We start from the raw sequence: 14,276 nt of genomic DNA, 5'->3' as shown, positions 1-14,276 counted from the left end.
CATTCCCTCTTCACAAACTTCTTACCCTTTAAATGCAACAGGCAAGATATGCAGATCGCCACTGATGGTGGTGCAGTTCTGGAATTGTTTGATGTTGGTTGCGTTGATGGAGAGGACATCTTTAAATTCACCAATTCCTATTCCGTTGCAAACTATGAGGAGAGCAGATAAGATTATTCAATCTAATTTTATAGAATGAATAACTTTCCAGATCAACTTCAAAATGTCTCCCTCACTGTGCAAAATAACCCTTGTTTAGTTTTGCTGTCAGCAGATTACTGATCACTACCATTTAAATGCCATTCAGAGAGGGGACAAATCCATCCTTGGGCCATACGAGAGAGATTCAGTTCAACAATCTATTCATCTCAGTGTTGCAAAATTCATCTGCCCACCATTAACCCTGGCTCTTCCAGGCAGGTAAAATAGGGTGAGCATGGCAGTTGAGCATCTCATTGAACTCATTTTGTGTGTGTGTGTGTGAGTGTGTGAGAGTATGTATGTGTATATATGTGTGTGTGTAAGTGTGTCTGAGTGTGAGTGTGTGTGTATATGCATATATGTAAGTGTGTGTGTGTGCGCGCGTGCACACGTGTGTCACCCTCTTCCTCTTCCATCACAGCTACAGAGAAAAGAGCATTAGATTAACATTCTAGACACCACAGTGATGTGGGACTATTTGTTTCACCTCCCTGGGTGGGTCTCAGTTTCCTCCTTTGTAAAATGAAGACATTAATTCTGGGAGAGCTGCCAGTTCAAGGAAGTGTTTAGGGTTATGGACTCCTTTAAGGTTTCCTCCTTTGCTCAGTAACAGCAGCTGGTTATTATACACTTTTACAGCAGTGGCCCTTTCATGCATTTATGAACAAGTAATTATTAATAGCACCATAAAATTAAAAAAAGAAAGGAAGGAAGGGAGGGAGAGAAGGAGAAAGGAAGAGAAAAGGGGAGGGAAGAAGGGAAGAGGAAAAGGAAGGAGGGTGGAGGCGGGGAGGAAGGAGTAGAGGAAGGAATGTGACATGTATGGACATATCTAAATACAAGCTCATAAATACACAAATCTATACATTTTATACATATATACACACATATTTATATATATGTATGTGTGTGTACACAGACACACATACACACACATTTATGTAAGAGAAAGAAACAGATACAGACACAATATAAAGTCTGTCCAGATCTGCCTTAGTATAGTAAGGGTTTGCATCCTGGGCCCCTTTAGTAGTTTGGTGAAGTCTATAGAGTTCGTCTTAGAATAATACTTTTAAATTCATAAAAATAAATACACCAGATTATTTTTTTGAAAGTATGTTTTGAGATACAGTTGCCAAAATATTCCTTAAAAATTCATGGATCCCCTAAAATCTATTCACAGATGCTTAGGGGTCCATGGACTCCATGGTGTAGACAGTGTCAATTAAGTGTCCCAGGCAACTATTTCTGATTACCATGGAACCATAGATTCTTTTTGCTTTTCCTTTTTAATTTTTTTTGAGGGGGGAAGGCAAGGCAGTTGGAGTTAAGTGATTTGCCCAAGGTTATACAGCTAGTAAGTGTCAAGTGTCTGAAGCTGGATTTGGACTCATATCCTCCTGACTCCAGAGCCTATTCACTGTACCACCTAGCAGCCCCCATGGAACCATAGATTTAGGCACCTTGGAAGATAAGGCACCTTGGAAGCAATCAAGTCAAACATCTGTGAGCGGCTGAGGATGACAGATGAGGAAACTGAGGCTGTTAAGGGTTAAATGACTTGCCCAGGGTAATACACTTGAATAAGGTCTTCCTGACTTTGGGTCCAATATTCTAACTACTGTAATACCTAGCTGACTGATAGAGGTAGGTTGTGATGTCTTGGTGGAAGAAATCTTCACGTTGAGAATAGACAAAAATCACAAAAAAGATAGACTCACAAATTTTTTTTTGTTAATTTACACATATACACACATACATGCACACACACACACACACATACATGCACACACACACACACACACACACAAACACACCCCTCCTGCTAGATAACTTGGGGAAAGAAAAACTTGGGACCCTCCCGTGGGAAACATGTGTTTCCCAAATCCTCTGCATCTCTAATCCAACATTTTCTCCCATAGCCTGCCACATGCCCTGCATCTCTTCTCATGGCCTTGAGAGAGCATCCTAGGAAGCAGAAGGAGCACAGAGTGGAAATAGAGCATTGTGATATAATGGAAGATGAAAGACTTATTTAATTTTTTTTCTTCTTTCTCCCACTTAATAGTATCCCACCCCCACCATTACATGTAAAGAAATTTTTCAACATTCACTTTTATAAGATTTTGAATTCCAAAATTTTTTCTCTCTCCCCTCCCTCCTTAAGACAGCAAGTAATCTGATATAGGCTATACATGTACAATCATATTAGACATTATTTCCACATTAGTCATGTTGTGAAAGAAGAATCAGAACAAAAAAGTAAAATAATATGCTTTTATCTGCATTCAGACTCCATAGTTCTTTCTCTGGAGGTGGATAGCATTTTCCATCATGAGTCTTTTGGAATTGTCTTGGATCACTGTATTGCTGAGAAGAGCTAAGTCTATCATGGTGGATCATCGCACAATGTTGCTGTTATCGTGTATAATGTTCACTCAGCACCAGTTCATGTAAGTCTTTCTAGGTTGTTCTGAAATCCACTTACTCATCATTTCTTATAGCACAGTAGTATTCCATTACATTCATATGCCACAACTTGTTCAGCCATTCCTCAAGCGATGGGCATCCCCTCAATTTCCAGTTCTTTGCCACCACAAAAAGAACTGCTATAAATATTTTTGTACATGTGGGCCCTTTTCCCATTTTTTTGATCTCTTTGAGATATAGACCCAGTAGTGGTATGGCTGGATCCAAGGGTATGCACAGTTGGATAGCCATACTTCTATAGCCTGTAGGGCATAGTTCAAAACTGCTCTCCAGAGTGGTTGGATGGGTTCACAATTTGATTGACAATCCATTAGTGTTCTGATTCCCCCCCTCCCCATCTTCTCTAACATTTGTCATTTTCCTTTTCTGTCATATTAGCCAATCTGACAGGTGTGAGGTGGTACCTCAGAGTTGTTTTAATTTGCATTTCTTTAATCAATAGTGATTTAGGGCATTTTTAAATATGACTATAACTAGCTTTAATTTCTTCATCTGAAAACTGCTGTTCATATCCTTTATCAATTAGGGATTGTATTCTTGTACATTTGACTCAGTTCTCTATATATTTTAGAAATGAGAGCTTTATCAGAAATACTGGCTGTAAAAATTATTTCCCAGCTTTCTGCTTTCGTTCTAATCTTTGTCTCGCTGGCTTTGTTTGTACAAAACCTTTTTAATTCAATGTAATCAAAGTTATCCATTTTGCATTTCCTAATGTTCTCTATCTCTTGTCTTTCCTTCTCTGTAGATCTGACAGGTAAACTATTCCTTGCTCTCCTAATGCTTATAGTATCATCCTTTATATCGAAATCATGTACCCATTTTGACCTTATCTTAGTATACAGTGTAAGATGTTGTTTTAGGCCTAGTTTCTGCCATACTATTTTCCAGTTTTCCCAGCAGTTTTGTTAAATAGTGAGTTCTTATGCCAAACAATGCTCACCCTTCTCCCTCCTTTCCCTCTGCTGTAATAGGTTTTTTGCACCTCGTCACATGATGTAATTTACCCTATTCTGCTTCCCCCTTTCCTCTTCTCCTAGTACAATCCTTTTTTTACAACTTAATTTTTTTATATCATTACATCGAAATCAACTTTTTCTTACACCCTCTGTCTACGTATACTCCTTCTAATTGCCCTAATAGAGATACAATTCTCAAGAGTTACAAGTATCATCTTCCTGTATAGGGATATAAACAGTTTAACCTTATTTAATAACATGTTTTTTTTCTTTTCTTTCCTGTTTACCTTTTTATGCTTCTCTTAAGTCTTGTATTTGAAGATCAAATTTTCTTTTCAGCTCTGGACTTTTCATTAGGAATGATTGAAAGTCCCCTACTTCATTGAATATGCATCTTTACCCATGGAAAGTTATGCTCAATTTTGCTGAGTAGTTGATTCTTGGCTGTAATCCAAGATCCTTTGCCTTCCAGAATATTGTATTCCAGCCCTCCAATTCTTTAATGTGGGAGCTGCTAAGTCCTGTATAATCCTGACTATGGCTCCTTGATATTTGAATTATTTCTTTCTGGCTGCTTGAAACATTTTTTCCTTGACCTGATAATCCTGGAATTTGGCTACAATATTCCTTGGAGTTTTCATTTTGGGATCCCTTTCAGGAGATGATGAGTGGATTCTTTCAATTACTATTTTACCTTCTGGTTCTAGGATATCAGGGCAGTTTGCCTTGATAATTTCTTGAAAGATGCTATCCACTCTCTCTTTTTTGATCATGGCCGTCAGGTAGTCCAATAATTCTTAAATTATCTCTCCTGGATCTATTTTTCCAGGTAATGAAGTCTTTTACCTTTTCTTCTATTTTTTTCATTCTTTTGAGTTTGTTTGACTGATTCTTGATGTCTCATAGAGTCATTAGATTGCACTTGCCCAATTATTAAGGAATTATTTTTTTTCAGTTAGCTTTTGTCCCTCCTTTTCCATTTGGCCAATTCTACTTTAAAAGGAGTTGTTTTCTTCAGTGGATTTTTTCCCCGCATTTGGCCAACTGAATTTTTTAAGAAATTGTTTTCTTCAATCGAATTTTGTCCCTCCTTTTCCAAGCTGTTGACTCTCTCTTGCTTACCTCTCACTTCCTTTCCCACTTTTTCTTCTACCTCATTTATTTGATTTTTAAAATCTCCTTTTGAGCTCTTCCAAGAAGGCTTGTAGGGCTTGAGACCAATTCATATTCCCCTTTGAGGTTTCTCCTGTGGGCATTTTGACACTGTTGTCCTCTTCTGGGTTTGTGTTTTGATCTTCCCTGTCACCATAGTAGCTTTCAATGGTCAGGGCTCTTCTCTGGTTTTTGCTTATTTTTTACCCTATTTCATGGTTTTTAAAGTTGATCTTTCTTGCTGAAGCACAGGGAGCACTATCCTAAGCTTCTTGTGCTGAGGGCTAGGGACTTGGTCACTGGCTTTCTGTACCAGGGCCTCAGGGGCTGGAAGCTTGCCCATTGAGTTGCAGTGGCTCAGCCTACTCATGTCTGTTGTGCTGGGGATCCAGAGATGGTAATTTGCCTTCTGCACTGGTACTGGAGGTGTTACAGGTAGCTTGTTGTGCCACTGGCCTGGTGAGCCAGGACCAACAGGCCTCAGTTGCTGATTTGTGCTATGGATAAAAGCCTCCCCTGGCTTGCCTGGACACTGCATTGGGCTGTGCTACCGTTTTACCCAAGTGAGACAGACCTTTCCTGAAGTCTTTCTAAGTTATCTTGAGCTGGAAAACTATTTCCCTCCATCTTTTTGTAGGTTATATCCCTCCAGAATCCATTTAGAGGCTTGATTTAAAGTTGTTTCCTAGGGAAACTGGGAAGAGCTCAGGCAACTTCCTGGCTTTTCTCTGCCATCTTGGCTCTGCCTCAGGCTTATTCAAAATTAAGGAAAAAGGCCATCTCTCATTTGTTCTTCCAAGTGAAAACGATTGAGAATTTTCTGCCCTAATGCAGATTAAATCTTTCCTTGTCTCACTCCCTTAGATCAGGTCTTATTTCCAAGTTTTTAGCCCTTTCCCCCAGGGGGGCATATGCCCAGAGTGTTCCTGATGGTTCTAGATTTGTAGGGTGAGGCTCTTTTCCCCAATTCTTTAATGGCATTCATCCTCCAGTTTCTGCTGCTCTTCTCCCTCCCACCCTTCCAGACTTATCTCCAAATACCTATCTTGGGCTGTTCTCTGCCCTTGTTTTAATGTTCCCAAATGAGTTCTATCCTGCATCACATGAAGTTCCTACATATGGCTTTTGGCCCTAGGCTTCCCATGCTAACAGGGTTACTGATTTGTAATTTTGAGTTTGTAATCCCAAGGCACAGAGGAGGCACTTAATAAATGCTTGTTGAATTGCACTGAAAATAGTCAACAAATTATGGTATATGAATATGATGGTGCCTTAAGAAATGATGAAAAGTATTGTCTCAAAGAAACTTGGGAAGACCCCAGCTGACCTAAGAAGTGAAGGTCAGGAATAACAAAGATGGCTCTTTCTGGCCTCCTGTAGCTTTCGTACCTTTACTACATGGACCTTCACACTTTTTACATTTTCGGACCCCATCTTCTTCCACTTCATAGTTCTCGGCATTACAGGAGCGAACACAAGAACCATGGTCTGTCACCACATAGTTATCTAAGGAAGAGGGAAAGAAAAAAGAGTCATGGAACAGAGCTGATTGTTTCTGGAATGAGTTCAGTAGTCCTCTCTTGTTCAAAAAGATCATTTCTCGCCTAGCTTTTCATCATGGTCTTTGGGTGACTTCCCCCTTGGTATAAATGTTGACATAAGAGATAGAGTGCTGGGCTCAGAGTCTGGGAGCCTGGGGTTCAAATTCTACTTACTCAGTGTGTGGCCCTAGATAAGTCACTTCAACCTTTTGCTTCTTAATTTCCTCATTTGTAGGATGAAGATAATTACACTTGTAACACATATCTCACAAGGTTGTTGTGGGACTTGAACTAAGAAATGTGAAGTGCTTTGCAAACTTTAAGGTGCCCTTTAAATATTAGCTGTCATTATGTTCATTAGGACCAAAGTTCTTATTTGGCATTTTAAGTCCTCTTAGGAAGACTGGTATGGTCAATTTCCTGACCTTTTTTATTACTGTTATTCAGCCTTAACTCAACATTGAGATTCTTTTGTACTCTATTACCTGCCATTTGAAGGTTGGAGGCCAAAAGACTGAAAAACCCATGCATATAACTAATCTTCCTTACCTATACTACTTTCTAAGAGGGGAAAGGCCATTGTCTACTACAAAATTATTGTGAGACACTGGACAACTCAATTTGCCTCTCTTGACCTCAGATATATATATTCATTCATTCATACATTCATTCAATGATCATTTCTTAAGAGCCTAACTAGTTTTAAAACACTGTAATGGATGCTGGGGAGAATCGTCATCATCATTATTCCCATGGCCTCAGCCTTTACAGGGGTGATCTACAGAATGTGTAGGGGTGGACTGGATTCTTCTAATATCCTGTCTGGGTCAAATTGTAATTTTATGTCAACTTCAGTGTTACCAACTGATGTGGGCAGGGCATGGAGACTTATGCCATCAATGAGTTCATGGTGCTACGTGTCTCACCTCCTCATTCCATATATACTTATCTAGCACTCACTCTCTATTTTTGTTTTAACTAGAATTGAAAGGCTTTTAATGAGAAAACACTTTTCCTTCAATATCTCTCCTTCCCTCCCTTCTCAGAAGATTGGGAATCCCAGTACCCTAAAAAGAGAGAAGGGGAGGGGAATGCTTTTAGAATTGAAAGATACCAATGTAGAAGATTGGTCTCTCTACAAATTCTCTAATTTAATGCCCTGAGTGAAACACTGAGGGAGTTCAAATGACTACAGACCCCTGACAATGAGACTACTGAGGAGCCTTGCCCTTGGCAGGTGACAGCTGGATGTCAGAGGGAGGTAGCCTGGCAAAAAGAGATCTTCCTAAGGAATAGAACGCAGCCACCCTTGGCATGAGAAATAACTAAGATAATGGCCCTTCAGCACAGAATGCTGCTCACCTAGAAGCAGTTCTGGGACCTAGGGCTTCCAGTCTAAATCCCCTTCCCTTCAAGGACAGGTACCAGGACATTATGCCATAGTAGTCTGCTTGACATCTACTCACGTAACTACATCCTTCATGACCACCAGAAAAACAGCATTGATTCATCTCACCCAACAGTGCATGGAATAAATTAAAAGGGCCATTCAAGGGTTCCTAAATCATGAAATCTTTGCAATGCGGGCTCTGTTGAACTCACGTGGGCATTTGCGTACACAGGTGGCTCCAAAGCTGTATTTGCCTTCAGGGTTGACGTCCATCTGGTAAGTGGTGGGATTGTACAGCATGAGAGGGGGGCAGGTGTCTTTGCACGTGGCTTCATCTCGAAACTTTCGGCAGACCTGTTGCGAGATGGAACACCAATGATAAGAGAGTAGGAACACACTTCCAAGTAGGCCAAACCTCTTTAATTGGAACTGTGTGTTACATAATATGAAGATGCTTTATTTCAGTGAAAGATAACTAGATCAGTCACTTAAAAATGATTCACAACATTCCTTTCTCTTTGTTTTCTTTATTGTACCTGGCCTGTTTGGAGGAATGCATGCTTTGGGATGCTTAGAGGAAGAAGTGCCAGATAACTTTTCAACCAAAGTGTAGAAACATTATGAATCTCATGACCTGTCCTATTAACTAAAGTCTATTTCTTTTCAGAATCCAGCACACTTGATTCTCCCGAAGTCCTATTTAAAGACACTTTTTTTTTGAAATCTGATAGACCTTTCTCTGTGGGAAAGAATCTAGCTCAGAAAAATATAATGGATCCTGGAGTGAATAGAATGAGTCACGGGAATGGAGAGTTCAGAGGCCATTGAGTTCAACCCATACCTAAAAGGAATGCAGCTACAATGTGCCTTACAAGTGGATCATATTCCTCAGGGAACAAAATATTTCCTGAAATATTCTTTTCCAATGAGTTAAAATTATTCTACCATGACATTTAGAAAGGCATTAATCAATAAACATTTATTAAGTGCCTACTATGTGCCAGGCACTGTGCTAAGCACTGGGGATACAAAAAGAGGTACAAAACAGTCCCTGTCCTCAGGAGCTTACAATCTAATGGGGGAGCCAACATGCAAGCAAATCTATACAAAGCACACTCTATACAGGATAAATAAGAAATACTTAGCAAAGGGAAGACTAGTATAAGAGAGGCTGGGAAAGGCTTCCTGTAGAAGACAGGATTTTGGTTGGGACTTAAAGGAAGCCAGGAAGGTCAGTAGGCAAAGTAGAATGAAGGAGAGCTTTCCAGGCTTGAAGGAGAGCCCAAGAAAAGGCCCAAAGTAGAGAGATAGAGGGTCTTGTTCATAGAACAGCCAGGAGGCCACTGGATCAAAGGCATGAAACATCCCCAACCTCCTAGGGAAGGCTGTGGACCCTTTCCTGTACAGCCCATACTTATAGTCCATGGTTCTAGCAGTTCCAAAGGGTCCCTAGGTCTGGGTGTGTGGCCAGTCCAGGATCCCTTTAGTCAAGTGAAATAGATTCTAGGAGGTTTTGAAGGAGCCTCTGAGGCTTTCTTGCAGATGCCACCACAGTGAAAAACAGAAAGTGGTTTTGAGACCTCTCTGTGGCAAACTGTGATGTCACTACCACACAAAGTCCTCTGATTCTCCATGAAGTAAAGGTACTTTCTCCATCTCACCCCTTCTTAAGTAAATGTCTGTGAGTGTTCAATCTCAAAGTAAAATGTAGAGGCAGCAAGTGGGTACGATACTGGGCTTGGAGTTAGGCAGTTCAAATCCGGCTTTAGACACTTACTACTTAGCTGTGTGACCCTGGACAGATCATTTCAACCCAGTCTTCCTGTTTTCTCATCTGTAAGATGGGGTTACTAATGGCACCAATCTCACTCGGATTTTGTAAGGATCAAATGAGGTAACATACGTAAAGTGCTTTGCAAATCTTAAGGTGCCATGTTCATTATTACACACACTGTAGCAATTGGGACTCCCTGAAGGCTACACATAGCTCCCTCTTACCAAGCAGTCACTCTCTCGGGGTCCAGTACAACCCGCTGCGCACTGGTTGTGGCAACAGTCACTGGGGGAACTACCACGACACCGTCCTGAGCACTGCTGGGCACAGATGGTCTTTGTCACTGAAAAAGAGCAAAGGTCAGAGGTGAACCAGATGTTCATTCAAAAAAAATTTTTTTTAAGATTTTTGGTGGTCCTTTTCCAGGTGGATTAGGTTTATCAAAGGTGAACTGGATGTTTATTAAAATGGAAGTTTTTCAAGCTTTGGCAAGTCCTTTCCCAGGTGGTTTGGGTTCTGGTGCCAGTCCTCAAAGCTGATAAAGGGTGGATTGTCTTCACATGCATTAGGGAGTTTACTTTGCCAATTGTGTCAGGAGCTTGGGATGCTGTGGAGCTGAGAGCGGATAAAGGGAGGTGCTGCTGTGCCCCTTGAAGGTAGAAAAGGATATGTCAGTCATTGCTCCAAGGCTTTTTTTTAAGAACTTCAGAAATTAATCTCAGAACTACTTTTCTGAGAGTTTTTGGTAAAGCAATATTACCTGCATTCTTTTCACAACTTATTGATGCCTCATGAGTTTCTACTCTAAACTTGTCTCACCTGGATGATTTCATGAAGAGGCAAAAGCTTTCTTCCTTAGAACACCCTGCTGGGTTCACAGTCCTGAAGAGGGTGTTTTCTGTCTGGGAACCAATTATCAAACATGGCCTCCCTTGTATTTACAATACACAGGAACTTCACAGGCATTTTCCACTACAAACGCTAACCAGAATATTCTTTGTGATTATTATACCTTTTTCACTGACCTGATTCAGTGCCGACACTACAGATTTTTCATAAATAAGGGGAACAGTACAGTAATAGATGGGTTCAGAGAAGAGATATGAGGTTGTATGGTGTTTCAGAAGCAAGTTCAGGGTCACATGAAGGCCAAAGTTTAATTTGCATCTGGTACTTAACAGCCAGGCCCAGAGGCAAGGAGGCCTGTTTTTGTTCTGGAAATGAGTTGGCAATATTTGACCCAGCCTTCAAGATCCAGAAGGAAGAACAATCAGGCCTGGCCTGACCGTCAGCAAAACATCCAAAATACTTAAGTAGATTAAGATTCATCCAAAAAGTGTTCTTACAAATTTGATTTAGTCAGTGTGATACTTCAGTCACTATCAACTCTAATGGAGTGGGCCAGCCCCAAGTTCCCTTAATTGAGTTTCAGCTATGAAAAGCTCCTCACCAGGCCTAGTGTTTCCTGTAATCAAATCAGGTGAGCTCCCCAGGCTTTGGGCCATTATCAGAAAAAATCTTATACAGTCATGTGTCCAATGGGAGAAGTGATTAAAATAATAACGCACAGTTAATATAATGTTTTAAGTTTTTACAACATGCTTTACATAAATTATCTTATTTGGGCCTCACAACAGCCCTCTGGGGGAAAGCAGTGCAGATACTATTATCCCCACTGGGAGATATTCAGGTTATTACCAATTATTTGAAGAAACTGGGCATATAATAAATATAAAAATCTATATACTTACAACTCTGGCAATTTTGCGGTCCAGGGCCCCAACAGCTTCCATTGGGACAACTAGAGTCACACTTTTCACCTAAAATTAATGATAAAAAAAGATAAATTCATAATATTCCAATGTGAGGGGTCTGATCAATTGAAATAATTTTGTCCATTATTTCTAGCTTATTGTGAATTCTGAGATTCCAAAAATGGAAACACAGCAAAAATAAACAATAAAGCTAGCTGCTGATGAAGAAATGAAAGCTCACTAATAAATTAAGCCAGTAACAATTTTAAGAATCTTAGCATTAGAAAGGAGAGAATTTAGTCTAATCTCCTTATTGTATGGTTGTGAGGAAACAGGCCCAGAGAAGATGATTTAAAATCATCTATTGAGGCAACGTAGAGCTGGCATTAGAACCTATGTCTCCTGACTTTTATGCAAGGCTTCATTCCACTACCTTGTGTTGCTTTGCTTTGTCTGATAATGCATGAGCCTACAACCAGTAGTACCTACTATGTGCCTACAAGTATCTACTATGCGCTAGGCACCATGACAAGCTTGTTGACATATATGAGGTAACTGAAGAACATAGTACTTTAAGGAGTTTCTCCCAAGATCACATAACAAGTCAGGATACTGTTGAAGTGTTGCTTATTCTTCTGTGCTCTGACAGTCACCAATGATAACTTTGTGTGTGTACGTAGTTCTCTCCATTTTGAGTTACCACATTAATCGTTTAATTTGATTGTCTCTGAACGTAACTATATAAGAAGGTACACATAGTCTTGTATAGTCTGGGCTTTCAATTGAATTTTGGCCCGTGAAGGTGAAAAATCTCTGTTTTTTCAGAAGCCATTTTGAGTGATTGCTGAGCAGCTAGTGTGCTGAGGTCTGCCACTGGTTTGTAGGACTTTCTTAAGTACCTAAAATTACACTTGTTAGTTATACATCTTTGTTTAGATGTTGTCGCAACATGAAGTTTTGTTTATTAATCCACATAAATTTCTGCATGTTATTTATTCAATGTGAATAATTCTGTATGTATTTGCTTTTCAGGGTTGCACAGAGTGGGAAAATATCTAAACACCAAATTGGTTAAAAAAATTAAATCGGTGATTAGAATATAATTTTTGGTAATAATTTGTTTTTATTTTTAGGCAATCAGGGTTCATTGACTTGCCCAGGGTCATAGAGCTGGTAAGTGTCTGAGGTTGGATTTGAACTCAGGTCCTCCTGACACCATGGCCAGTACTCAATCTACGGTACTACCTAGTCGCCCTGGTAATAATTTAATAATTAGAAGTAATTTTATTCCTCAAGTTTCCTTTATTTCTCTGGTAAATTAAAACATTTATTTTTTGCTAAGCAGTTTTTTATTTTTATTTTTGTTTTTTACCAGGGTTGGTTTTATTTGTTTGTTTTACAGCCTTCGAAATAGCTCATTTCTGCAGGGATCACCATTATCATGTTAATTCCCTCAGGTACAACTGACGGCTCCTTTTGTGTATATGCCTGCTCATCCGTCTAAAATGTGTGTGTGTACGTGTGTGTGTACACACATATATGTATATACATACCCATATATAATGACAAGATTAAGTGATCTCTTGGACATGAATTAGTGTTCTGTTTCTAATTTTATCATTAAGAAAAATCAACTTACACACCAATAAAGACACCATGTTATAATTATAGGTATTAATATAGGAAAATGGTGACTCAGGCTCTAAAATGAATGTAAAATTCACACATTATCATTTACTGAGAACTAATAACATAGTTCTGTGAAGGCAAAAATAACTTGGTTCAAACAAACACTTAGAAAACTGAACGAACTCATTAACATGTAATTGGTTTTCACTGGTGACATACACATTGTAACCCAAACTCAAAATGTGGAGAATATTGAGAGCAACCTGAAGTTAAAAGCAATGACCAGTCTCATGCTTTGGACACCACTATACACGTTATGCTGAAACAGTAGCATAGATATCATACAGTGTGGTTGCTTCTCTTTTGGAGAATACATACTCAAGAGAGAAAAATTCTGACAGTGATTAGCCATGGAGCAGACTTTTCAGAGGCTAACCTCTGATAGCTCCTACCCCAGTCTAGAAGAGTCAAAAGCGTAGCAAGAATCATTAAAGAGAGAGTGACTGATTGAGATTCTTCATTTGGAGAGAAAGACAAAGGTGTTCTTGGTTGCCTAATCTGATTAATTTGTGGCTGAACAATTAAAGAGGATATTTATAAAGACATTTCTTGAGCGATAGTTCAGATTACTAGCTTGGACTATTCATCCTTCTCACTACTCATCAAATTGTTCCCTAAAAGCCAATTTATACCACATAGCTCATGAGACTATATGGACCTGAGATAAAAGTTTCAGTATCTTATAAAATCAGTTGTTTACAGCAATCTATTTAGAGGCTGAAAGGACCTTAAAGACTATTGGGTCGGTCCCTTCTCTTCATTTTGCAGATGAGAAAACTGAGCTAGACAGGAGTTAAGTGACTTGTCTAGGATGATACAAGTAATAATACATGCTGTGTCAAATGGGTGACCTCTTTCTCTCATATAATAATGTATTCACTCTCTCTACTTCCTTATATGATCCCTTTTTACCTACCTTGAGAATTCATTTACCTTTCAAAAAATAAAATGGCAGGGGGTGGGGGCTTATAGAAAAGGTGCTGAGTGAATATTCTTCCTCTCCTTCCCCAAACCAGGGAGTTGCTAGAATTGGCAGCTGGAAGAAAGTTTATAGAACACTTACAACTCTTAGGATGGCTGTTATTGTCTATTGTGATATTGTTGAAATAGGCGGAGTCCACAATATCCTTCCACTGGATTGTCTCCACATTACACAGGGTTGGGTTGTTGTTGAACCGGACACCACCAACAAGGATTTCTATGTAAATAAAAGAAAACAACCTTCAATTGTATTCTAAGCAAAATATTGGTGAGTTTTTTTTTTTACACCTTCATTTCTAAGGAGAAGTATCCTACTGAGGGTAATAGAGAGGAGGAGGTCAGTGG

At 39.5% G+C, this 14,276-nt stretch overlaps 1 protein-coding gene across 2 annotated transcripts in view; it reads right to left on the bottom strand.

Moving 5' to 3' along the window:
• The window catches only part of EGFR (epidermal growth factor receptor), a 242,471-nt gene that overhangs the window by 62,623 nt on the left and 165,572 nt on the right, over positions 1–14,276 (bottom strand). For both annotated transcript variants that reach the window (XM_036739422.1, XM_036739423.1), the window contains exons 4-9: positions 14,014–14,148; positions 11,259–11,327; positions 9,732–9,850; positions 7,946–8,087; positions 6,192–6,308; positions 26–152 (exon numbers count right to left, since the gene is read on the bottom strand). In XM_036739422.1, coding sequence (XP_036595317.1) covers positions 26–152; positions 6,192–6,308; positions 7,946–8,087; positions 9,732–9,850; positions 11,259–11,327; positions 14,014–14,148 — 709 coding nt within the window. The remainder of the gene's footprint in view (positions 1–25; positions 153–6,191; positions 6,309–7,945; positions 8,088–9,731; positions 9,851–11,258; positions 11,328–14,013; positions 14,149–14,276) is intronic.

The sequence above is a fragment of the Trichosurus vulpecula genome, chromosome 9, assembly GCF_011100635.1.
Source record: "Trichosurus vulpecula isolate mTriVul1 chromosome 9, mTriVul1.pri, whole genome shotgun sequence".
Lineage (NCBI taxonomy): Eukaryota > Metazoa > Chordata > Mammalia > Diprotodontia > Phalangeridae > Trichosurus > Trichosurus vulpecula.
This window is presented reverse-complemented; position numbering and strand designations above follow the sequence as displayed.